Genomic DNA, 27,140 nt, shown 5'->3' on the forward strand with positions numbered 1-27,140 from the left:
CAGTCTAGGATCTAGGTGTCCAGAAAGTTGTTGCTATCTAACATCTGTCAGATGGCCTGTGTAAAATGCGTTTGTGGTCTCAATCCACTTTCCATTAAAAAAGTGGTGACAAAACACAATGCATCACCACAATGAATTAATTAGCAGAGGCATGCTGGAAGGGCCTGTGGGTCAAAGACTGAATGGGCATGGAGACTGTACTATTTTCCCACCCCAGTGCTCAGGCACAGTGGAAGGGCTGTGTGGGGAAGGCTGCACTACAACTGTTCATGAGCTACCTGGTCTGCAGCTAAACAGAGGACTTGTGCCCTAAATACACACAAACATCTAGAGTATGATATTCAAAAGGGCTCCATATTGGCTCCACTCTGCTTCTAAGGGCCTGTCTACCCAAACAATTAATTTGCAGCAAGCTGGGGAATGAATCTACACCACACTAGCCTGCCAAGGACTAACTGTCCACCTGCACCCTGCTGACATGCATTAACAGCCCATGAGTTCCCTCTGATCTAATCCTCTTTGAAATGGGACTAGATCAAAGTGCACTAACAAACTTGTTATGCGCATCAGCCCTGGACAGACAGTTTGCAGCACATGGGGTGGATTCACATCCCAGTTTGCTATGAACTAAATGTTTGTGTAGACAAGCCCTCAGCCAGTGGGAATTTTAACATTGATTTCAATAAGAGAAGAGCTAGGCCAGTGCTGAGTACTTCTGAAAAAAAGTGAACCCTTATTAATTTTTTCTACAAAAAGAAAAGTATTTACCTTTAAAAATATTGAATTAGCATTATGTGCAGTAGCAACATGGGTTAAAGCCAATCAGAAAATAAAGCAAAAGTGATGAAATGGGAAGTGGCTAAATTACAAAGGGAGTCAAAACGTCAGATCTGAATGACCCCGTGCTCTTATAGATTCTGAATCAAAATGCTGATCTGAATTTTGCTGTTGACCACTAACTCAATTATGGATATGAATTTTGTTATTCAAGTTCATCTGTAGTCTAAACCCTGGTAATTGCAAAATTATTTTTGTTCAGAGAACAAGATGTATCCAATGCAAGTAACTGACTTTAAAAAATAATGATTGAAATGCCATGTACCACAGGAATTAGTTGGATAATTGTATCACTAGGAAGTTCCCCATAAGCCTGTCCCACAGTTGTACAGTTCACAAAGTACGTAGCTTAGAAGAGTGCACAAATGCACTTTGAGTATTTTAGAAAGAAAAAATAAAAAGGAGAACAAATGAAATTTCACTGTCAATGTACCCTATGAAGGGTGTGTAAAACTGCTTATAAATAATGGGAAAGGGATAATAAAGATGCACTGCAGTGAATGAGACACTTAATAAAAAGACTCCTTAGGACATCTTACGGTGAGAGGAGAGCTCAACAGCAAACATTTTTGTTTTGCAACAGCTGAGAGTATCAGATATTTATCTGCAAAGTTACCTGAATAATGCTGAACTAGCTGCTGAAGTGTTTCAAACTGTGCCCTAGTTGTGATATAATATCCGCCACTGTCAAGTTTACGAATCTTATAATGTTTGACATGGTCTCCTTTCATATCATCCCAATCACGAATAGACAGGGAATAGGCACCTGTTCAAAGTAAGGAGAAAAAAAAGTATAAGCCGTCGTTTTTAGACAATTTAAAAAAAGTGTCAGTCACTTATTATTAGACTAAAAAGACACTGCACAGAAATAGTAAATATTGTACTTTAAATAAGAACGGGTGAGCCTAACAAAATTACAGTGAGTGCCATTAAAATCTTAGGCCCAGATTCTCATTTACACAAAGTCCCCTTTACACTGGTCTAGCAGAAATGAGGGGGCCTTTGTGTAAATGAGAACAATGCCTTAACATTTACTGGTTGAGGTTGTTAAATTTACTTTTCTGATTTTAAGTGTCTCTGGATACCCGCATGGCCCCACAGTATGCAAACATTTTTATGGCTGACTTAGAACAACACTTCCTCAGCTCTCATCCCCTAATGCCCCTACTCTACTTGCGCTACATTGATGACAACTTCATCATCTGGACCCATGGAAAAGAAGCCCTTGAGGAATTCCATCATGATTTCAACAATTTCCATCCCACCATCAACCTCAGCCTGGTCCAGTCCACGCAAGAGATCCACTTCCTGGACACTACGGTGCTAATAAGCAATGGTCACATAAACAACACCCTATACCGGAAACCTACTGACCGCTATGCCTACCTACATACCTCCAGCTTTCATCCAGACCACACCACACGATCCATTGTCTACAGCCAACCTCTACGATACAACCGCATTTGCTCCAACCCCGCAGAGAGAGACAAAACACCTACAAGATCTCTATCAAGCATTCTTACAACTACAATACCCACCTGTGAAAGTGAAGAAACAGATTGACAGAGCCAGAAGAGTACCCAGAAGTCACCTACTACAGGACAGGCCCAACAAAGAAAATAACAGAACGCCACTAGCCATCACCTTCAGCCCCCAACTAAAACCTCTCTAACGCATCATCAAGGATCTACAACCTATTCTGAAGGACGACTCATCACTCTCACAGATCTTGGGAGACAGGCCAGTCCTTGCTTACAGACAGCCCCTCAACCTGAAGCAAATACTCACAAACAACCACACACCACACAACAGAACCACTAACCCAGGAACCTATCCTTGCAACAAAGCCTGTTGCCAACTGTGTCCACATATCTATTCAGGGGACACCATCATAGGGCCTAATCACATCAGCCACGCTATCAGAGGCTCGTTCACCTGCACATCTACCAATGTAATATATGCCATCATGTGCCGGCAATGCCCCTCTGCCATGTACATTGGTCAAACTGGACAGTCTCTACGTAAAATAATAAATTAACACAAATCAGACTTCAAGAATTATAACATTCAAAAACAAGCCGGAGAACACTTCAATCTCTTTGGTCACTCGATTACAGACCTAAAAGTGGCAATTCTTCAAAAAAAAAAAAACCCAAAAAAACAAAACACTTCAAAACCAGACTCCAACGAGAGACTGCTAACTTGGAATTAATTTGCAAACTGGATACAATTAACTTAGGCTTGAATAAAGACTAGGAGTGGATGGGTCATTACACAAAGTAAAACTATTTCCCCATGTTTATTCCCCTCCCTCCCCCCGCAATGTTCATAGAATCATAGAATATCAGGGTTGGAAGGGACCCCAGAAGGTCATCTAGTCCAACCCCCTGCTCAAAGCAGGACCAATTCCCAGTTAAATCATCCCAGCCAGGGCTTTGTCAAGCCTGACCTTAAAAACCTCTAAGGAAGAAGATTCTACCACCTCCCTAGGTAATGCATTCCAGTGTTTCACCACCCTCTTAGTGAAAAAGTTTTTCCTAATATCCAATCTAAACCTCCCCCACTGCAACTTGAGACCATTACTCCTCGTTCTGTCATCTGCTACCATAGAGAACAGTCTAGAGCCATCCTCTTTGGAACCCCCTTTCAGGTAGTTGAAAGCAGCTATCAAATCCCCCCTCATTCTTCTCTTCTGCAGGCTAAACAATCCCAGCTCCCTCAGCCTCTCCTCATAACTCATGTGTTCCAGTCCCCTAATCATTTTTGTTGCCCTTCGCTGGACTCTCTCCAATTTATCCACAACCTTCTTGAAGTGTGGGGCCCAAAACTGGACACAGTACTCCAGATGAGGCCTCACCAATGTCGAATAGAGGGGAACGATCACGTCCCTCGATCTGCTCGCTATGCCCCTACTTATACATCCCAAAATGCCATTGGCCTTCTTGGCAACAAGGGCACACTGCTGACTCATATCCAGCTTCTCGTCCACTGTCACCCCTAGGTCCTTTTCCGCAGAACTGCTGCCTAGCCATTCGGTCCCTAGTCTGTAGCTGTGCATTGGGTTCTTCCGTCCCAAGTGCAGGACCCTGCACTTATCCTTATTGAACCTCATCAGATTTCTTTTGGCCCAATCCTCCAATTTGTCTAGGTCTTTCTGTATCCTATCCCTCCCCTCCAGCATATCTACCACTCCTCCCAGTTTAGTATCATCCGCAAATTTGCTGAGAGTGCAATCCACACCATCCTCCAGATCATTTATGAAGATATTGAACAAAACTGGCCCCAGGACCGACCCTTGGGGTACTCCACTTGATACCGGCTGCCAACTAGATCTGGAGCCATTGATCACTACCCGTTGAGCCCAACAATCTAGCCAGCTTTCTACCCACCTTGTAGTGCATTCATCCAGCCCATACTTCCTTAACTTGCTGACAAGAATACTGTGGGAGACCGTGTCAAAAGCTTTGCTAAAGTCAAGAAACAATACATCCACTGCTTTCCCTTCATCCACAGAACCAGTAATCTCATCATAAAAGGCGATTAGATTAGTCAGGCATGACCTTCCCTTGGTGAATCCATGCTGGCTGTTCCTGATCACTTTCCTCTCATGCAAGTGCTTCAGGACTGATTCTTTGAGGACCTGCTCCATGATTTTTCCAGGGACTGAAGTGAGGCTGACTGGCCTGTAGTTCCCAGGATCCTCCTTCTTCCCTTTTTTAAAGATTGGCACTACATTAGCCTTTTTCCAGTCATCCGGGACTTCCCCGGTTCGCCACGAGTTTTCAAAGATAATGGCCAATGGCTCTGCAATCACAGCCGCCAATTCCTTCAGCACTCTTGGATGCAACTCGTCCGGCCCCATGGACTTGTGCACGTCCAGCTTTTCTAAATAGTCCCTAACCACCTCTATCTCCACAGAGGGCTGGCCATCTCTTCCCCATGTTGTGATGCCCAGCGCAGCAGTCTGGGAGCTGACCTTGTTAGTGAAGACAGAGGCAAAAAAAGCATTGAGTACATTAGCTTTTTCCACATCCTCTGTCACTAGGTTGCCTCCCTCATTCAGTAAGGGGCCCACACATTCCTTGGCTTTCTTCTTGTTGCCAACATACCTGAAGAAACCCTTCTTGTTACTCTTAACATCTCTGGCTAGCTGCAGCTCCAGGTGCGATTTGGCCCTCCTGATAACATTCCTACATGCCCGAGCAATTTTTTTATACTCTTCCCTGGTCATATGTCCAACCTTCCACTTCTCCATGTTCCTCAGACGTTCTTGTCAACTGCTGGAAATGGCCCACCTTGATTATCACTACAAAAGGTTTTTGCCCCCCGCTCTCCTGCTGGTAATATCTCACCTTAAGTGATCACTCTTGTTACAGTGTGTATGGTAACACCCATTGTTCCATGTTCTCTATGTATATAAATCTCCCCACTGTATTTTCCACTGAATGCATCCGATGAAGTGAGCTGTAGCTCATGAAAGCTTATGCTCAAATAAATTTGTTAGTCTCTAAGGTGCCACAAGTACTCCTTTTCTTTTTGCGAATACAGACTAACACGGCTGCTACTCTGAAAACTGCAAATACTGTGATTTAGGTAAATGGCAAAATATGGTAAATGTCAAAATTTTCATGGTACCGACTGGAGATAGTGATTTTATAGTTACATAGTGCTTTTCATCCAGAAGAATCTTGAATTGCTTTTCAAACATTAACAACCAAATAATAAACTTTAAATGCAGCAATCACTTTGTCCACTACTGCAGTGCAGCCATCCTGGAGAGAGAAAACATGGCAACATAGACTATCCATCAAGCAGGGACACAGACCTGCAAGAATGATGCCCATTGAACATGTCTCTCCAAATCCACGGTAGGACTCTAGGTATTAGACAGACTGGAAAGCAGGCATACAAATCTGTCTTCTTCCTTATCAGAGGTGACAATATATCCTACAGCATGAAGCAGTTTTCTGACTAAAAGATTTGTGACTTCAAAACTGAAAGAGCTGAGATGTATCTTTATTCAAAGCTTAAAAGGAGACTGTGTCCCCACAGAATTGATTCAAGCTCATGAGAAACTGCACTGTCATAAGCTCTATTATTCTGGTGCCATTTTTCCTATTCATAAACGAAGATGCAACCAGGAATATGCTGGTGAAAGTTGCCCTTTTCTACAGTTTCAGTCCGCCCAATACATGGGATTGGTCACTACAGCCTCCAGGCTTCAGGAAAAACAATCCTGATTGTACCTTTTGTGACAACCTATACACAGGGCCGGCTCCAGCCACCAGCGTTCCAAGCAGGTGCTTGGGGTGGCAGTTCAAAATGGGTGGCAATGCCTCTGGCCGCGGTGGGAAATCGGCGGCAGCTCCTCTGTTCTGCCCACTGCAGCGGCAAATCGGCAGCAGCTTCTTCCTTTCGCTGTCTGCAGCGGCAGTTTTTTTTCACTGCTTGGGGCAGCCAAAACTGTAGAGCTGGCCCTGCCTATACATTACCTCCTTTCAGCAGTATCACTGGCGAAACGGTGCTTAAAAGCAGCTATGCAACCAGCTTTTCTGCTGGAAAGTATCTCCCTAGGTCCAACTTGGAGACAACTGCAAGGAGGAGTCAGATATAGAATTTAAAAATTCTTTGGTCATATTGGATTGCAACAGACTTCCCATGAGCTATTCACCACAGATTTGAGCTCCAGTGAGCAAGACCCTCGTAGGGCAAGTCCGTACTGCAAAGAAAAACTTGTGGTGCCGAGTCTCAGAGCCCAGATCAATTGGCTTAGGCAGAGGGGCTAAAAATAGCAGTGTAGACATTCCCGCTCAGGCTGGAGCCTGGCCTCAGAGACTCTTCCCCATCACTGCGTTTTGAGAACGTCAACATTGCTATTTTTAGCTCTGCAGTCCGAGCTAATTGACTTGGGCTCTGGGACTTGGTACAACAGACTTTTCTTTGCAGTGTAGACACACCCTGAACCTGCTGCAAGAGCTCTCAAACTCCTGTTGTTCATCCTTTAGGATTAGGAAAAACACCACCCGGAAAACTGCCGATGTTTATATACATTTGATTCTGTTTTGTAAGAGAGGGAGACATACTCAGGAGGAGAGAAAGATTTTTGTTAGCATGGAGCAAATATTGCACATTTAGGAGCTTATTTTCCTGAAGAGATTTCCCTATTGAGATAAATACATCTCTACAAGTTGAGTTCAGAGATTCTTTTTAAAAACAGTTTGGGGGCCGGAGGAATAAACCTGCTCTCAAGCTATGCTTTGTATTGACATTTTTACATCGAAGTCCTACTCATGTAAGCTTTCCAGGCGTAGTTCTTTACCTAGATATCTAGGCTTTTATAGGACTTGCACTCCTGGCAACAGCTGTATTTTCCTTAGTCACGCTCACTATCGGATTAGTATTTTAGATTCTTTAGAAAAATGTAAACATAGCCTTAGGCTCCAGTCCTGCAATCGGATCTGTGTGTGCAGCCCCTTGTGTAGCCCCACTGACCTCAGATCAAATGGAAGGACTGGAGAATCTTCATGTATTTCATTGTTCAATAACCTACAGTTTACTTACTAACTGTGCCATAAGGGACAAATACACACATAGATGTATGGATAAATATTGCATATACACAAACATACAACTTTAAAAAAAACCCCAAAACACATAAAATAAACAGCATGGAGGAGGGGAGAACGATCATATAGGCAAGTAGTGATGACATGTCTGGGGAGTCAGGCATTGAAAGGATGAGATGACAGGTTTGATTTATTTATTTTCAAAGTGGGGGGGTGGGAAAGTTTGACCAAAGAGGGTTAAACTCACTGCTGAAGTCAAACTTAGTACTTTTAACACGATCCTGGCTGATTCATAGATTTTAAGACCAGAAAAGACCATTATGATCATTTTGTCTGACCATTATAACATAGGCCACAGATTTTCAGTGATTCCTACATCAAGTCCATAACTTCTCATTGAGCTAGAGTGCTTTTAGAAAATTTTGATTTAAAGACTCCAAGAGATGGAGAATCCACCATCCAATATGTTTTATTCTTTGATCTGAATGGCAAGTTGGCTATATTTTCTCTTGTGAAAACGGATTAAAAACGGATTCAGCTAAGGGAAATAGTGTGGACGTTCTGAAAAACCATCACTCTGCAAACAAGGTCAAATAACTATTGTTCAGAACTATACATAAATCTACTCCTGAAGGGTAGAAACATGCTTATAACAGTCAAGTTTTCAAACTGTAGCGTAGGGTGTCATGCTCTCCATATTTTAATCAGGAGTCAGTGACATAGAAAGTCTAGAAGCTATATGGCCATAGAGACTATGAAGACTGTGCTTTGACTCTGGTTGCTACGCTATGCTTATCTGTATCTGGCACTTGTATCTGGCTGCTACACGAAGGGCAAGCTGCAGGGTAATAGCATGGGAAGCTATCCTTTTGAAGCAACAGAATATCAACTCTGACATTCCATTTGGAATTAAGGGCTCTGAAGGAATGATTTGGCACTTGCACCTGAATTATTAAACAGTATGTATCATATAATGAGAGGTCAGATTGGAAAATATGAATGGTACTACTCTTCTAAGTCCTGTCAACAACCTTAGCTCCACCCATTCATGACGTCAACTCTTCACACAATGCTCCTTCTTTTCACATGCTTTTGAAATACTTGAATTTAAAATGGTTAAAAAAAATTCTGTGACACTAGCATTCTAAAGAGATGAAGAAAGTATGGAGAAACATTACCCCCCCCAAAACCCCTTACTTATATTCTTCTGAGAAGCTGAGATTTGGTCATTTTAATTGTACAGAAATAAATAATGGTTTTCACTGAATTGAGTTGTAGTGATCACTGCAGTCTGACTAGGTGATATCATTCTATCTTGCTGATTTGTCATAACCATGAGCTACAATTTCTATCTTACACATACCATTAATATTTATAGAACTGGCCATTTTACCTTTGGTGGTTTCACTTTCACGGATAAGGAAGGTACCTCGTGGGTTTCCAAATGACAACAGCTGTCTCTCAGCATCTTTTCGGCCAAGTTTTCCAAAGTACCACCTTAAAAACATAAGAGGAGGTAAGAAAAATGCTGGATAGGATGCTCAGTAGGGTCACTTGACTTGCAAAGCTCCAAAATAGTAGATCATTGAAGAAAACTATAGATCCCTCTATTCTGTCCACTGTGGTCCTCATACTTTAGGCTTTACCCTGGAACACAAGTGACAGGTAGTGTATAGAAAGTCTGAAAGAAGTAGCCGGTCTTTGGGTTTAGAAGGGTGATCAACATCCACCTCAAGCCTCTGGCAAGTGCTGATATCCAGTGCTTGCCAGAATTTGCACCATTGCATATAGTGGATAGAATGAATGAAAAACAAGTTGAGCATATTTTAAAAATGTGCTGCCACTGGAAAGAGAGCTGCAATCAGACTGACTTCTGAGTCAACAGTATATTTTACATTTTGTTTTAAATTGCAGTATAACAGTTTATTCACCTGTGGCTTCTTGATTATATACGCATTTTATCAATGGCCAATTTTTCCTCTTGCACCAGAGCTAAAAATACTGAATAGAAGGACCAGATACAACCTAAGAGAGTAAATTTTTTTCATGATTCTGTAAGTTTTTATGCTCTCAGTGTCATTGTGCTAGATTCATTTCTTTGTTCTTAGCACCCAATAATGTAAATTTGTTCGAAATCAAACAACTCATTAAAATAAGGCAATTTCACAATATAACTTTTATGCTTGGTGTTTCAAACACGGATTGCTCTAATGGCACAACATGCTGATTATGAGATAAATATAGGTCTAAAATGAAGCTCATGGGCTCTTAAAGTGACAGTCCACAGAGGCTATAGCCCCTTCAAACGATGCTTTATTGCCTGCTGCAGACTCTGTGGGCCATCATCCCACATTAAAAATAATAGTTGGTACAATCTGTCCTGTTTCATGTAAATTACTTGTTCTTGGGGCACTGGCAAGTTAGTTTGGGCAACTCTAGTCTAAAGCAAGAAACTGGCTAGTACAACAGAACAAGGTCTGCTTCATTTGCTGTGGTTTCTTCCTTTTTGTTTTGACATTGAAAAATGGCTCAGTTTCTGCTCCCTTTGTTACTAATTAACTAATTATTTATCAGTGCAGCTGAAAACTGAAATAAAAATGATGTAAGTCACTTGAAAATCACTACAATCAATCTACTCAAATTCTCAAATCTCCTTTAATTACAGTGTTAATATCTCTTTAAAACGAAAAGAAAACATACTCCTCTGCTTGGATGGAGTCGACTGGAGCCACATAATTACTGGGAATGTAACCAGTTTCTCCTGTTGTCAAGGAACGTGCCTCCCACCAGTCTCCTTCCCTGAAGGAATAGAGGTGAGAAAGTCCGAGTGAAAAATAGAGTTGCAAAGCAAATTATTTGACTGTTAAAGCATGAAGCTGTAGGTAATGCTAAGAATTAATAAAAACTCACACTTTTATCATACAGACGTTTTGGAAAGAGAATGTGGTACCATTTTAAGCCAAATTAAGACATGTACCCGTATGCACCTATTTACAATTTTTTTTAAATTGGTGATCAGAAGTATAGTTTTCCAAATTCAGCACAGTGGCATAAATGGCTATTTATTTCCACTCCAATCACCCGCAGTAAGGGCTGAGTTTGACTTGGAGTGTTGAATAATTGGTGCAGGGCCAATTTTCAAATACAGGTTCTTGTGAGGGCCCTGAAACAAAATACCAGATCCAAACTTTTGGGAAAGTTTGAGTCACGTCCATCTCTAACCTTACTAGGACATCCACACCTTAAGCGGGATGCATCTGATGGATACTCAAGAATGTAACAAGGCCATTTACTTGCCTTGTTACCAGTCTGCAGCTTGGGATAGCCTCTGAAAATTGGGGTCTGTGTTGCTTCTCCTGGTCACCAACAAAAGCTATTTTAAATAATAAATGATTTGGCTACATTTTCAAATCATTGTGCAAGCAACTTCTCCCAAACCTTTCAAAAGAAAGAAAAAAGGGCCATCTCAGTACAGTGACTGCCCCCTCCCACACACATACACAACTTCAGTTTATGTCAATAATAGGCAGATATATAGAATAAAGACAAGAGATTGTCCTTAGAAGAAAATCTGCTGTAATGAAATGCAATAGCTTTAGAAAATGTTTATTTCTCAGCTTTTTACAGGATGAGATGATTCATGGTTTAGTGGTCTGAATACAACGCTGGGAGCCAGATACCCCTGACTTCTAATTCCATCTCGAGTGTGGACTACAGGGGGATTGAATTGCAGAGCTCACCAAAGCACTGTGCTCTAATTGCCCTGTGTGGACACTGCTGGTTTGACCTAAAAGGTACCTAGTTTGCATTAACATAGCCCACTTTCAAATAGTACTATGTTATCACAAAGTAGGTACCTTTTCGTTAGCATCAGCAGTGTCCACTTGGGGCAGTACATCTCAACACTCTACAATCCTCACTCCTGTAGTTCACTCTGGCACACTGTTGCCAAGCTAAAGACTCCGCTTTGTGGCTTTGGATAGTTTATAAATTCTGTCTCTATTTCCTAATCTGTAAAATGGAGATTTAATTAAGTTATACAGAATTATCAAATGTGAACTAAAAATCTTAAAGCTTCCAATAAGCAAACAGGAACTACAGAAATCAGATATGGGCAATGCTGTTTTGAACAAGCATTTACATTATACGACGATGAACTATCTTAAAACTTCCTATTTCTCTGTGAGCTAGTTTCTGAGAGAACTTCTAAAATGCTTCATAAGATAGCTCAGAAAACAGCTGAACTTAGTCAAACAGGAGATGTTCTTTTTCATCTGTTGAGCTATTGATTTGTAATCTTAAAAAAAATAATCCACATTCTGTTATTCATTTTATGAGTGTGATTCCCCTTCCCCCTACCCCCCCGGGTCTGTTTGCAGGAGGTTTCAGGCAATCTCATCCGTAACACAATCTTTATTCTAGAAATTTTGGTTAACACCATCTAACGTGGGTACCTAAAATAATGCATCTAAATAAAAGTAGGTGGTTTTCAGGAGTTGTTGAGCGCACACAGATATTACTGACTTCATAGAAGCTGTGGGTGTTCAGCACCTCTGAAAACTGGGCCACTTCTGTTTATGTGCCTAACTTTAGGCAGTCAAAGTTTGAAAATCTTGTCCTTTGTGTCCATATAAAATATTTTTGGGAGATAACAAAATGCTTTTGTTAATAAATGCAATTAAAATCCTCTATGAAATCTGTTTCTATTATTGCACAACAGAGATGTATTAGTTATTATTTTTTATTTCCAATGTATTATTGCATATAATTTCCACTAGGTGGAGGTATTTTATCGTATCCATAAATACTACATACTGTATGTCATAAAATGTTCCAAAAGAGAAAAACATAAATATTTCTCAATGTGCTGGTGAGGAGGGGAATTAAATTACATTTGGTATCAACTTATATCAAATCCAACATTAATTTTAGGGATCCATGAAATAGCTTAGATAAAGTTTATAACTGATCTGAACTTTCACCCAGAAGATTAACCAAACCTGAACCTCTTTTAGATTGAAAAAGAAATCTGTTCAATTGAAAACAAAACAAACTCATTTTTGTGCACCTGTGTGCTTCATGATTCCAAGTAGCACCAGAAGAGCACAAAAGAGGCTTATCTTGTATTATATCCAGCCTGAAAGGAACATTAAAAAAGTATGAATTCTCACAACAAAGCCTGTTCTTGTAAGGTTTCCATCCTGATTTTCAACATTCCAGGAGTGTGGTTAGGTATTGGAGGTTCTGACTATGTAGGCCCAATCCCGATGGTTACTGACCACCCACAGCTCCTAAGGCAGTCAATGGGTAGCTGATTTTCTTTCTAGAAAACCTTCCTCCACACAATATGTACCAACATCAAAATGCATGCATTGCTACCATTCATGTGTGGGTGGAATCTGTTCTTTTTCTCTGTCCTTACAATGATTCCAAATATAGCTTACTGTGAGCTCCCATTGACTTCATTAAGTGGAATGTTTAAGGAATTTATAATAGACTGGATTTTTTGTGTGTTTCAAGCAGTGATATAGCTTGCTTCAAGGCTAGGATAACACCAGGCAATGTAAAAAAAGTGGATAATATAAAAATTGTGTGTCAGATTTTTTTTTTTTTTTTTTTTTTGCAATTGCTAATTTAGAAGTGGAGATGTTTTCAAACTGCTGTTCTCTTTACAAGTCTTAACTGAGGCTTCTGTACTTTCATCTACATCAAAGCTCTCCAGCTGCACAGTTTCATGAAATATTTCACAGAACTACCTGACTCTCTTCATTTTTAATGGACGCTGGGCCAAACTGAGCCCAGAAGTTATTCTATTAAAGTTGATGGAGTTACATCAGGGATGAATTTAGCCCACTGTCATAAAACAGAACGTGATACTGCTTTTGTCCCTTACTGGATACTTTTTATTTCATTATGATAGCAACATTGCCCACAACACGTAAAGCTTTCTACAAGTTATTCCAATATAGGATTCACAGTAAATTGCCAGCACAGTAATTTTTTAGAAGCAGATTTTAACCCCCAAATGAGTAGCTTTTCATGGACAGTAGCTAAAATTTATTTTAAGAAAGTGGCTTAAAGTGCAGTTCTACAAAATGACTGTAGAAATGGTGAATTACTCAACAGATCTGCTCCCTGTGCATATTCAGAGTTATAGTAGCCTCTTACTGTGTGACAAAAATATTATTGCTTTTTACTCCCATTGGCATACAGAGCGGGACTGTATTCCTTCTTGTGAATCAAGTTTTATTTTCTTTCAAATTAAACTTCCATGTTAAATATTGAAGATAATGGAATTGCAGAGGTGTGAACATGGGCCTGGTTTGGCTTGCAGCACTTTTATTATTGGTGGTGATGCACAGAAGCTTGTGCTCTCAGTTCCAAGATTGAATTTGCTGTGAATTCTAAATTCCATTAGCTATTGAAATCATTGAAAGAGGCTCTCACCATGGAACCTCACGATGCCACTTTTCAAAGAAAAATTGCAGTGCTGGAAATTTCCCCCCATAATAAAGTCTGTAAAAAGCAGCGGCAGACAAGCACAAGACCTAAAAAGCATATTTCTTGAATCTGACACCTTTTCTTTTACCGATTATATAAGTTGATAAACAAAACTGTTGACATTATGCTATCTTTAATTATAAGATAGTAACTGACAAGCATGCCACCCCCTTAAAACTCACGAGCTGTTAAGTATCTGAAATTTTTCTCCTTTCTGAAAACTTAAGTCATCTTCTGTTCTTGCTTCATAGTCATAAAGCGCCACAAAAAGAGTTACACCTGAAAAAGGAGAAGATAGCTGAATAACACTTTCATTGTGATACCATGCAATGATGTGTGTGTGCAAAAGAGCTCAGTTTGGTTTGTAATTACTATAGCTGGTTAGGTTACCCCCACTGCTTACAACTAGTAACTACTATAAGTTAGTAGTTATATGGTTGAAATTACGGTTATTTTACTCAGTAACTTCAATGCTCAGTACAGTTTATTTCAATGATTATATGTCAGAGGTGACTTTTTCCAAAGTCAATAGGCCCCTTTAATTTCAGAGTAGTCTCTGAGCTCTAGTTGTACTTTATACTAAATAAATACATTTTTAAATAAATGTGCTAAAATATACCATGAAATAAGCTTGCATCAGGACCCACCTGTTCCTCCTCTTGTACGCAAAGTCCCAGTATGAGAAGAGGAATTTACACCCCCAAAGACAGTCAGTCCCTGGCCTCCTGTTGCGTGGAAGTTGTTGTAGTTTGGAATTGAAGTAACACCGAAGCTAGGGTAGTGCTGTGGAGTGGGATCTGTGCCATAGCGATATCCTGAACTCTGAGTTAAACTACCGTCCCTCTCGTCTGTCAGTTTTGTTGCTTCTTTATCCTTGCATTGCACACAGCCCATTATCTAAAATCCTACAGCAAAAAAAGAAGAAGAGAAAAGTGTTTTTACAGTGATGCTTGCTGGATCATAGGCACTACTATGAACTAAGTTAAGCTGACCAGCTTGCCACTCGTGAGTGAAAGTTCAGGTGACCAGATGTCCCAATTTTAATCGGGACAGTCCCGATTTTTGGGTCTTTTTCTTATATAGGCTCCTATTACCCCCACCCCCAACCCGATTTTTCACATTTGCTGTCTGGTCACCCTAGCGAAAGTTCAATTTTTGCCGATAAATGTAGATTGTTTTTGAGGAGGCTACTGTGGCACTCTTCTCTTAAATCCATATTTAGGGATCTAAAAAGTGGTTTAATTTTCAAAAGCGCTGAGCACCCAATAGCTCCCACTGACTTCACATGGAGGTAAGGCAATGCTGATGCCATTATGTGAGACAGACAGACATGAGGAAGCAGGCTAAGAATGACAGAGGGGACATTAAGCCACCAAACCCTAGACCTATGGAAGAGAGAACTGGCAACAGAAGAGGCTGAAAAACAAAGCTTTCTCGAGTTCAAATCTGTCCAGACCCCCTTGGTCCATATTATGGCAGCTAGCCCAAGCTGCACCCCAGCTATCCCTGGCTACACTGCTATTTTTAACACAGTAGCTTGAGCAGAGCCAGCGTGTCTGCACGCTTGCACTGGGAAGTATGCTTCCAGCTGCGATGTAGACCTACCCAACAGAGTGGAGAGGGGGCTGCAGAAAGCTGGTTATGATTCCCTGATTTAGGGCTGCCCAACCTTGGTTCAGTTAGGGCTGCTTATGGAGTGTTAATTGGCCTTATCAGACTTGAGAATCCCATCCATATTTCAAACTAGTGCTATACTGTTCTTTGATACCCTGGAAATACTACTTCCTTTAAAAAGATGTTCGTACACAGTGTTACCAAGTCATTTAATTTATTTCTCTCTCAAAACACTACTTTTGCAGACAAAACCATCATTATTTAAATATAAATCTCATTAAAAGCTTGACATTTCAGTGGAAAATTACATTTTCTTAATTGTTTGGAAATTCTCTCCACAATTTTCATTAAATGATAATAAAATAGGTTTTATTGAAAAGATGCTCTTGTGGACACTCTATAAACATGCTGCCATTACTGCAACTTTGAACAGGGCAGTAAGGTGCAGCCGCCATATAAAAGCACCACATCAAATAGGAATCATGCACATCTAGCTTTGCAGTTGAGAGGATTTGGCCTCTCAGGTAGAAGGCAAACTATACAAATCTGAACCAATTAATAGCGACAGTGTGAGTGAAATTCCTAATCAACTAAAGCAACACAAGGAATTTGAAAATGCAAAAATGCTCTATGAAAGTGCGAAGTATTAAGAAACTGGAGAATCTCTCAAGAGGTAAAAGTTACAGCAGAACAACATTTTTCATTTGAAAACATTTGCTCTCATGCAGAGTTTATTACTTTACTAAGTGACATTTTCAGTGACTTTTTCATTTTTTAAAAATTTCCCCTTTGACAAAAAGGTTGCTCCTTCCTTTCTCTCCCCTTTTTTCTTTTCCCAGTTTGGCACTGAGAAAGGTAGGAAGGCAGAGGAGAAGGAAAAAGAAGGGGTTAACCCAAAAAAAGCCAAAAAAAAAAAAAAATCCCTCCCAGTTAAAAAACAAGTACTTTCTCCCAGCAAATTAAAAAAAAAAAAAATCAATGAAGATAATGACTGTTTTTCTCCCAGTTCTACTAAATACACACAGATCTTAAGCTAGTATAAATTGATATAGCTCTATTGAAGTTTGAGAGTTTGTGCATTAAATTTATAGCAGCTGATGATCTGTCCCTACCTATTTGATTGGCATGTTCAGTCAGTCAATGAGAGGAAGTTAAAATTACAAATGCCTCAAAAGTAAAATTATTCAAGTGAATAATTCTGAAAGAGACAATTAATTAGAAAATCATACCACCAATGAATACATATATAGATTTTCAAGACAAATACTTTTTGCATGTTAATCAAACAAATATTAACAGAGGACCACTGAGCTGTGAGTTCTTTCTCCTGTCCCACTCCAGTGGCTTTTTAGCCTATTTACCCCCATTGTCTTTTCTTGTTAGTGTGCAGCTTGTGAGTCAGAACTGGGTGCAGAATGAAAAAAGGTCTGATGAAGAGGGCTTTTTCTTTCATTTGTCCTTTTAAGCTTGGTTACAATGTCTAGACAGATCAAGTATAAAGACTGCCTGATTGTAGTACCTTGTAAAGTGTGACAGAGGGTGTAACATACATGCATCTTTTCAAGCCAAGACTTTGAAAAGTTGTCCATTCCTGGCTCAAAGAAACGAACTAGGCAACAAATTATATGATGCATAGTTACATCTGGGAGAATGCACAAACACATTGCTGGAAATGATTCAAGATTACTTCAGGGTTTTCACAGATAATAAATATCTCCATTCAACATCACTATTCTAGTTATATCAATGACTGGACTGCAAGAACTAAACTCCTTCGTTACCACAGAACAGACCCACCAAAAGTCAGGATTTACAGTTTTGTAAGGTTGGAAACATGTTCACTAACGACAGAGCTGAGATGACCAAACAAAATCTGGAATGTATTGACACCAAACTCTCAAGAGATCAACATACCACATTGTTCATCCAACACGCTGTGCAACTTTTGGTAAATGAACAAGTTTCCATTAGGAAATGCAGTATTTCTCGCACATATAATTTAGTGGGTCATGTGGCGATTTCATAATTTGTCATTGGTGTTGCTACAAAAGCAAATAAATGGCTTAATTATTTAACTTTTCAAATGCAAACAAGCTGCATATGTTTCTGGTTTGTTTCAAAACATACATTTCATGAGACTTCCTTAGTGACAATTGAAAATATCTACTGTTGGACCTGTCTCTTTCTTGTCCATGTTAACTATCTGGAATCTAGTAACTCCATTGCAGGATACTTAGTGCTAGCTTAGCCAAAGAAATTGTTTCTTTTCAAGTGGCAGAAACATTCTTGTTGGATAAAAAACAGAAAACGAATTCTGTCATTATTATTTATACTATTGTAGCACCTTAAACGTCATTACTTTTGATTAATATCTAATTAGTCTCAATCTTCTTTTATCTACTAAAATAACACTACCCCACTTTTTCTTGAAGATTATTGATTCTGAAAACTATTCTCGAGAGAAGCCAAGACTAAAGAACAACAAAAGCCACCTACCACTATGGCAACGTTAAAAATAAGATGATCTATTCACAAATTCTGGTTTTACTAGTGGGATTTTGTTTCAATATTGAGCTCTTCCTTACAGCTCTTTCTCTGCCACCCCTCAGATTACCACATTCCATAAAAATAGAGATGTAATCACTAAGATGCATTATAATTTTAGAATTTTAGCAAGCAAAGCATTTTGGGGGGGAGGGAGGATTAATCACACACTTTGCTAGAACAGTTTCATTTTTATTGAAAAAGAAAAATAGTTTAACAAATGGGCTAGAAACATTAAAATGTTAATAACAAAAATATTTGTATAAGCTCTTGTGCTTGCTTTCCTCCCACTCTCTGCAGCTATACTAATTGTTTCCTGTTCGAAGAGAGAAGAGCAGCCAAATGAGCTGAATCTGACTTAAGCCGGCTCCTTGCAAAGCTACAAAGTTTTGACCAGAGGAGTCAAGAAGCAGATCAGCGTTATACAACATTACATCTCTGTTAATGTCTGTACAGGAGCCTCTGCTTCATGTACATTAAACTAAGGCGTATATTTAGGCTTGGAAGCATTCAATTTTTTCGGTAAATGTCGATAAACACTGATTTCATTCTACCCATACAAACTGACTAAAAAATATTTCCAATCAATAATTGTTGAAATTCACAGATAGGCAAAGAAAAATGCTGCTTGAGAACTTATTAGAGTTTGACTTGAGGCTAAAACGTTGACATATGACGATGTGTTTTAACAGTTATAAAGCTTTAACTTTTTGAATCTCAGTGTCTACTGTCATTAAATAATTATCTCAGCTAGATTTTTAAATTTTCACAGTTGCAGGAAAAAAATGAATAAAAATTGAAAATATGCTTAAAATAAACATTGATATTATACATTGAAATAATAATAATAATAATAAAACAACAATTGAATTTTGCCAAGTCTAAATATGTTCCATATGTAAGTAAAACACTATGGGAGATTTGTTTATACCAGAAGTATTCTGACCACATGGGGTCCAGACATGAGGTTGAAATGCTGCTTATCGCACTGTAGCTCTGATTTAGGAAAACATCCCTATTCAGGACATCACTTATGCATGTATTTAAGTCTCAATGAAGTATATACTAAAAGCGAAGCACATGCATTCCACTATGGAAATGACTTGTCTCAGTGCTTATGTTTTGGGGCCTCATCAGGGAGAGCTTCTGCTATTTTAGTGGTGGTAGCAGTTATTACTATACCCTAACTGTATTTGATTCATTAGGAGCACAGACTGAGATGTACATGTTAGGTTCCATGGTAGGGACAGACCGAGGTGAAAGTAAGCCGGTATGCCCCGGTATGGCGTACTGGTAAGAGCCGGTGCGCCGTACCAGGACCGACTTTCAGAGAGGGCAATTTAAAGCCCTGGGGTAGCAGTGGCAGGGCTGCGGCAGGGATTTAAAGGGCCCCGGAGCTCCAGCTGCCACTATCCCGCCCCGCCCCCGGCCCTTTAAATCCCAGCCTGAGCCCTGCTGCCCAAGCCCTGGAGTAGCAGCGGCGGGGCTCCGGAGGGGATTTAAAGGGCCGGGGCGGTAGCAGCGGCTGGAGCCCCAAGCCCTTTAAATCCTCGTCTGAGCCCTGCTGCCCGAGCCCTGGGGTAAGGCTCTGGTGGGGATTTAAAGAGCCCCGGAGCCACCCCTACTGCCCCAGCCCTTTAAATCCCCGCTGGAGCTCTACTGCCAAAGCCCTGGGGTAGCGGTGGTGGGGCTCCGGCGGGCATTTAAAGGGCCCAGGGATTTAAGGCCACGCCTCTTCCGGTTGAGGCCATGCCCCCTGCTCAGGACTCCGGTGTACCGGTAAGTCCTCTAACTTACTTTCATCCCTGGGGACAGAAGCCCCATTTCTTCAAGGGACAGCTATTAGGAAGGAATGGGGCTTTAGGATGTGATCATACAGTCCAATACTGCAACGATTTCATTGTTCCCTATTCAGTGGAGCTTTTCCTTTAGTTTCTGAAGCCCAAAGGAAAGGGAGCACCACAGAAATTTCTATAATATCTTTCACTAAGGCACAAAGGGGTCCTAAAGAAGAAGTTCAATATTTCTTGCTTCTCAAACTACACCAAAGCTGACAAGCCATAGCCTACTCTAGTTCCCGTACCTAAAAATCATCAGGAAGAAGTGGCTGGGTCCAGGTTTGTAGTGGACATTTATCATGAATATATTTCTTCAGGCTATTAAAAACTTTATGAAGAGTCTTACAGCCCTCTACTGCAATTCTAAATTCTGGAGAATATACCACAATCTGCTACTCTTAAAATAATGTTCTAGTTGCAAATGCAGCTTTCACTAGAATGGAGGCAGTACTAGATGAAGGAAGATAAGGAGCAGCTCATAGGTCTATTGATGCCATGCCCCCTACCCTCAAATCTATTGCACTGGTGATAGACCTCAACAGCTTCAGACTGAAGCTATTCACTGTGACAAAGACACTGAGATGCAGCAGGGACACATTCTTCCTCTCTCCTGTTTGTTTTTTTATTTTGGCAACTAGAGTTGATCACAAAGTAAATTCCTTGGAGAATTTCTTTCAATTGAGAAGGTGAAAAGGCAGGAGGGAGTAAATAATTAACATAACTGCTTCTTTTAGTTAACTTTTAGAGGTTGATTGGAAATTACTAGCAGGGAAGCTGGAGAAAGGAGTCTCAGGTTCTAGTACTTGTGGCACCTTAGAGACTAACCAATTTATTTGAGCATAAGCTTTCGTGAGCTACAGCTCACTTCGATGAAGTGAGCTGTAGCTCACGAAAGCTTATGCTCAAATAAATTGGTTAGTCTCTAAGGTGCCACAAGTACTCCTTTTCTTTTTGCGAATACAGACTAACACGGCTGCTACTCTGAAACCTGTCAGGTTCTAGTGAATGCCAACTACATAGGAAAAATGAAAACCTGGGCTTTTACTCAGTTTATATGATAAACGTCCTCATTAACCCAGCCAGAGGCAGCATCCAAACAAAGAAGTTTAAGAATTTTTCCTCGAATCGGGATATCTTCTTGATATTTTCTGTTTTGCTGAAAGTATCCCCGAATGCATCGTTCTGTGACAAAGATACCAAGTTGAATGAGTTATAGAAGACTTCTGAAATACAGAAGGTCACATTCTGGGTTATTGTCCTTCCTGGTTTACTGACAAAGTATTGGCCTGAATCTTTTTGTCAAGAAGAATTAAGTAATTTTTAAAAAGTAACCTCAATCTTTTTGTGTGCGGCATGCCACATGCAATCAGGTTCAAGGGGATAAATAAACATTGACATTTGCACTTCATTTACCCTTAATTCATCTTTTGGGCCCATTGCAGACTAAAAGCAATGGCCTAAATTTTAAGAGCAATAAATGATTGTGTGCCTCAATTTTTGGGAATCCAGCTTGATGTGATTTTCAGAAAGTCCTGAGCATCAACTCTGACAATATTGAAACATCTGATTCAAGTTGGGCACCAAACACAAGGCGTTCAAAGTTAGCCACTTTTGAAGATTCAGGTCAATACTTATAGTACATAAGAACGGCCATATTGGGTCAGACCAAAGGTCCATCTAGCCCAATATTCTGTCTTCTGACAGTGGCCAATGCCAGGTGCCCCAGAGGCAATGAACAGAACAGGTAGTCATCAAGGGATCCATCCTCTATCGCCCATTCCCAGTTTCTGGCAAATAGAGGCTATGGACACAAACCCTGCTCATCCTAGCTAATAGCCACTGATGGACCTATCCTCCATGAACTTATCTAGTTCTTTTTTGAATTGTGTTATAGTCTTGGCCTCCACAACATCCTCTGGCAAGGAGTTCCACAGGTTGACAGTGCATTGTGTGAAAAAAAATACTTCCTTTTGTTTGTTTTAAACCTGCTGCCTATTAATTTAATTTGGTAGCCCCTAGCTCTTGTGTTATAAGGAGTAAATGACACTTCCTTATTTACTTTCTCCACACCAGTCATGATTTTATAGACCTCTATCATATCCCCCCCTTAGGCATCTTTTCCAAGCTGAAAAGTCCCAGCCTTATTAATCTCTTCATTTGGCAGCCGTTCTGTATATCCCTAATCATTGTTGTTGCCCTTTTCTGAACCTTTTCCAAGTATAATATCTCTTTTTTGAGATGGGGAACCACATCTGCATGCAGTATTCAAGATGTGGACATACCATGGATTTATATAGAGGCAATATGATATTTTTTGTCTTATTATCTATTCCTTCTTAATGATTCCCAACATTCGCTTTTTTTGACTGTCACTGCACATTGAGTGGATGTTTTCAGAGAACTATCCACAATGACTCCAAGATCTCTTTCTTGCGAGGTAACAGCTAATTTAGATGCCATCATTTTATATGGTGTGTCAAGATGTCCGATGTTAGTCTGGTGGGTCCTGCGCTTTTCTTGGCGGGGAGCTAAGATGACACCCCTTGCCCCTGTTCTTGGGGCATTGATGGCCCCGCTAGTGGCCCAGAAAGGTGGTAAAGGATGGAAGCAGAGTTGGGGTCTGGGCCCTCACTCTGAGCCCCAGCCCCTTTCAACCCCTGTGGGTTCTTACCCTCTTCCCCCTTGGGTGGGGTACCTGCAGTCCTTAGATGCTGGGGAAGGTAGTCTCCCTCCCCTACTGCAGCACGGTCCCCTTTACTTCGGTTTTCTGATTTTCCAAGTCTCACAGCACACCTCCAAGCTCCAGTCCTCTCTCCTTCCACCTCCTCCGTCTGTCTGAAGTAGGGGGGTTTGTTAGGTTCCTAACAGAGCCTTAATTGACTGCAGGTGCTGCAATTAACCTGCAGCCACCTTCCCTAGTCTAGAGGGAACCACGCCTTAATTAGTCTTGAGCTTATATATTTCTCCTCTAGCACTCTCCCACTGTTCCCTGGCCCTCCTGTATCAAAGTGTATAGTTGGGATTATGTTTTCCCATGTGCATTACTTGCCTTTATCAACACTGAATTTCATCTGCCATTTTGTTGCCCAGTCACTCAGTTTTGAGAGATCCTTTTGTAGCTCTTCACAGTCTGTCTTGGACTTAATTATCTTGAGAAGTTTTGTATCATCTGCAAATTCTGCCACCTCACTGTTTACCCCCTTTTCCAGATCATTTATGAATATGTTGAATAGGACTGGGCCCAGTACAGACCCCTGGGGGACACCACTATTTACCTCTCTCCATTCGGAAAACTGACCATTTATTCCTACCCTTTGTTTCCTATCTTTTAACCAGTTACCAATCCATGAGAAAACCTTCCCTCTTATCCCATGACAGCTTACTTTGCTTAAGAGCCTTTGGTGAGGGACCTTGTCAAAGGCTTTCTGAAAATTTAAATACACTATGTCCACTGGATCCCCCTTGTCCACATGCTTGCTGACCCCTCAAAGAATTCTAGTAGATTGGTAGTATCCTTAGCTTGTTCCACCCATTCAGTTTTCTTAGATTTACTCTGGTATTCTCAGTAGTAACCGTTTTGTTCTTTTTTAATCTTGAAGGTTCTTCTTTTTTTTTTTTCAAAGATCTAAACCAGCATAATATATGCAACATAATGGGTCAACTCTCACTATTTTTTTTTAATTCTCCGAAGTTTACTAATGACCACCTTCATTTTGGTTCTATCAGTGATTCTACGGTTTGCTGGAATTAGAGAACACATCATGAAGACGCCCTGCAAATATTAAAAGTTAACACTTTTGAACACCATCTATTGTTTCTCAATCTTTTAGAAGGCATTTTATTATACATTTATTTTTATACCTGACAGGATCATTGGCAAGCGCCCAGTCTTCTTTGATTTTTTTAAAGTGTCTGACTTGATAATGAGATTTTTAAGGATACACAGAAAATTAAACAGATAAATTGATATTTCTCAGCAAAGGCCATACATGCCATGGTCAAAACCTTACTGTCTAACAACAAAAAATCAGTGAAGGCGTTTAAACAACAGATTCATGAGAGAAACAGGAACGATGAAAGATCTAGCTGCACGAATTTGATTATTAAAGAGCTGTCCTTTAAAGCTCCATCTCCACGATTTACTGAGTTGTATGAGCACAAAGTTTCAGCATTTTATAATTACCTGCCTACCCGAAGCAACTAGAAGTCCGAGTAGCATGAATAAGCTGATAACAAGTGACAATTCACCTATTGGAGGTATAACTGGAAGATGTGTCCTAAATGAATTCCTACATCTGCATTATGCTGGCACAAAGCAAAGGCCATTTGACAAGCTGAGCGCTCCTATTATTCTCAGTTGTCTATAAGGAACTGCTGAAAGTTTAATATGAAGGAATCTTCTAAAATGAAGCTAAGGAACATTTTAGGAGAATGAGAAGCTCCTATTACCCCCAACCAGCAGAACTGGTTTCTGAGCTTCAGGGTGCCAAATCAATTGTGTCATTCTTTGACACTTGAATGGTGGCAAAAGAGGAAGCCCCCAGAGAAAACATGCTAAACTGTTGGTACATACATAATACAAGAGAAAGCTAACAATACTTAGTTTGCATCATATGCCCTGTAGAGGACTATGGCCTTGCTTGACTGCTTACCTTCTTCCTTTAATGGCCTTTTCTCTCTCATGCCTGACTTTAGTTGTGCCATCTATTTCTGTCTCTGGTCAGCCAGCACTAGAGCCCAGAGATTGGAGAGGATGCATGTATATAAGACAGGTCAAGGGACAAAATGCTACCTGACTGGCCCTCTCTGCCAGAGTGATCATAGCAGAGATGTCCACAAATACAGATTGGTGGCAACTGCATCAAAAGAGAAAAGATTTAGATGATGGGTCTGAGAAATATATGCATCTTCCTAATGTTGATATTCAGTGGAGCACCTCTCAGATTCCTGTATCGCTTTAATGTAAGAATCTAAGGCTATATTCACTATCAGCAAGAGAGGAACAGGAAAGTCAGTGTTCCATCTGGACAGTAGTGGCAAAAACTGACTTCACTTGCTGTGCTTGTTTAAGGAACAGTTGTTGTGGTGGAACTGGCCTGTTGCCGAAGGGTTGGAGGTCACCTGGCAAATCCACAAGAAAACACATTAGCACAAAGCGTCTGTTTGAGCAGGCGTAATCAAAAACTCCCCAGTGCAACAAATGAAAGAAGAGGAGGCTCACCCTCCAAACTCCAACAAAAGATCACTTTGCCACTTTTTCTAGTTTCTATAGCATTTCCTTGCCAGATGAGTTTGTGAATGTTATGGCCTCATCTTTTTTAGAAACAGTGAATTCTTTTTCATTCTCTATAGCATGCCAGTTTCAGTCAAAACTGCAGTGTCTTAAAGGAACAGTAACTTGAGTCAAACCTTGTAGATTGTTCTGGGTAGTTGTAGTTTTATTTGATTTATTAAAAGCAAGCACCATTGAAATCCACAGCTCAGAAGGTCTGTAAGTTAGACAGGTTTTGCTGCATTGTTCAGAATCCAAGCTTATACATTGTAATTTTTTTCTTAAAAAAAAAAAAAAAAAAAAAAGAGGATTTATGTATAGCTACCCTGGCAAAGAAAGCCTTCAGTCTTTAAATGAGTGCACTACTTCAGTAATAGGCAGACTTAGTCTAGAGATGAGAATTTCTTTCCTTTATTCTAATAAGGAGTTTTAAAGCCTTATTTAAGGGTTAACACCAATAACTAAGCAAGGTAAACACACTGCTCATTGTTTGATATTTTAATTTAAACAATGAATAGAACTCCGGGTGAAATTTTGGTTTAGAGTGTGAAGACACATGTAACAATAATATCCAAGTTACATTCTAATTATACCCAGCTGTCTGTGCCACTCAGTACGCTGGGCTTAAGAAGGTGGGTGGACAGCCTGCAGGAGCATTTTGAGCCACTGATTCTAAGGGCTTGTCTACACTTGAAATGCTACAGCAGCATAGCTGCACCGCTGTAACACTTTGGCGTAGAGTCTACTTATGCCAAGCGGGGTTTTCCCATCAACATAGATAATCCATCTCCCTGCAAGGTGGTAGCTAGGCTGATGGAAGAATTCTTTTGCAGCTGCAAAAAATGATATATTTCACCTGAACATTTTCAGCAATTTTGTGGAGGATTCAGCCAGTTTGTGCTACTAAGTGCGGGAGCCAGTGGATGGTGGTATTTCTCCTTCACTTCTCTCCTGCACAGTGCTCAGTACCCACAACTCCTTGAAGCACTGATTCCCCTGCTCTAGAGTTGAGAAAGAAGCTGCTCTGGGACTGCGTGATAGGCAGGATGGGCACAGCAGGAATGGAGGCAGCAGCCACAGCAGCTGGAAGAAATAAGAAACTGCTTCTCCTTCGCAGGCTTCTACTGAGCTCTGGTGGCCCAGGGATTTTGATGCTTGGGTTTGCTGTGTTGTGACCCACCGTTGTCTGAGCAATACCAGCCTAAATCTGCACAGGATGCTGCAGCATGAAAGCTGACCACACTTGTTTAGTTTTCACTGTTGCTACTAGGAACCTGAGGGGCAGCATCAGAACTGACAAGAAATCAGATCAATTTAACTCTCCTGAAACTTCTGAAAGCATGAGCAGCAACAGGGAAGGCTCACATAGGCACAAGTGCTGGTGGTGACAGAACAGCGTACTGCGTTCACATCCTACGCACCATGGTAATAATGTTTGTACAAGGTAGGCCTTGTGAGGTATCATTTAAAAAACTCAATTTTCTGATCAATAAAATCATGGCAAAATGCATGTGGCAGCGTTATATGTCAAGTTATAAACATAAGCTGAAAACATGACTAAAAGTATGTTTTCCAGATAAGTCTGAGAAGTGACCAAAAGGTTCCTCAGAGACAAAGGGCAAGCTGACACCTCAGCCAGATGTAACCAAGGCTAATGGACTATTACCTGCTAAGCGGCCATTTTTGGGCAGGAAAGGGGCCAGGGATTAAGAAAAAAAATCTACACTTTAGCAAAGAAGAAGGATGGAGTTCCCTTCTACACAGACTGCTCATCATCTTGCTCCCAGCTGGAAATGCTTCTCAAAGGGGGAGGACAGGACTACAAAAAGGAAGGGGCAGAACCCCTTTCATAGAAATAGCCTTTCATAGAATATCAGGGTTGGAAGGGACCCCAGAAGGTCATCTAGTCCAACCCCCTGCTCGAAGCAGGACCAATTCCCAGTTAAATCATCCCAGCCAGGGCTTTGT

General features: G+C 40.5%; 1 protein-coding gene across 8 annotated transcripts in view; it reads right to left on the minus strand.

Moving 5' to 3' along the window:
- The window catches only part of FYN (FYN proto-oncogene, Src family tyrosine kinase), a 184,595-nt gene that overhangs the window by 33,221 nt on the left and 124,234 nt on the right, over window positions 1-27,140 (minus strand). For all 8 annotated transcript variants that reach the window (XR_012158024.1, XM_073337073.1, XM_073337078.1 and 5 more), the window contains 5 exons: window positions 14,552-14,809; window positions 14,087-14,183; window positions 10,104-10,202; window positions 8,797-8,900; window positions 1,454-1,603 (listed from right to left, as the gene is read on the minus strand). Coding sequence is in view for 7 of the 8 variants with exons in the window: in XM_073337073.1 (XP_073193174.1) it covers window positions 1,454-1,603; window positions 8,797-8,900; window positions 10,104-10,202; window positions 14,087-14,183; window positions 14,552-14,798 (697 nt within the window). In the remaining variant the exon portion in view is untranslated. The remainder of the gene's footprint in view (window positions 1-1,453; window positions 1,604-8,796; window positions 8,901-10,103; window positions 10,203-14,086; window positions 14,184-14,551; window positions 14,810-27,140) is intronic.

Source organism: Lepidochelys kempii, chromosome 3 (genome assembly GCF_965140265.1).
Source record: "Lepidochelys kempii isolate rLepKem1 chromosome 3, rLepKem1.hap2, whole genome shotgun sequence".
Classification (NCBI taxonomy): domain Eukaryota; kingdom Metazoa; phylum Chordata; order Testudines; family Cheloniidae; genus Lepidochelys; species Lepidochelys kempii.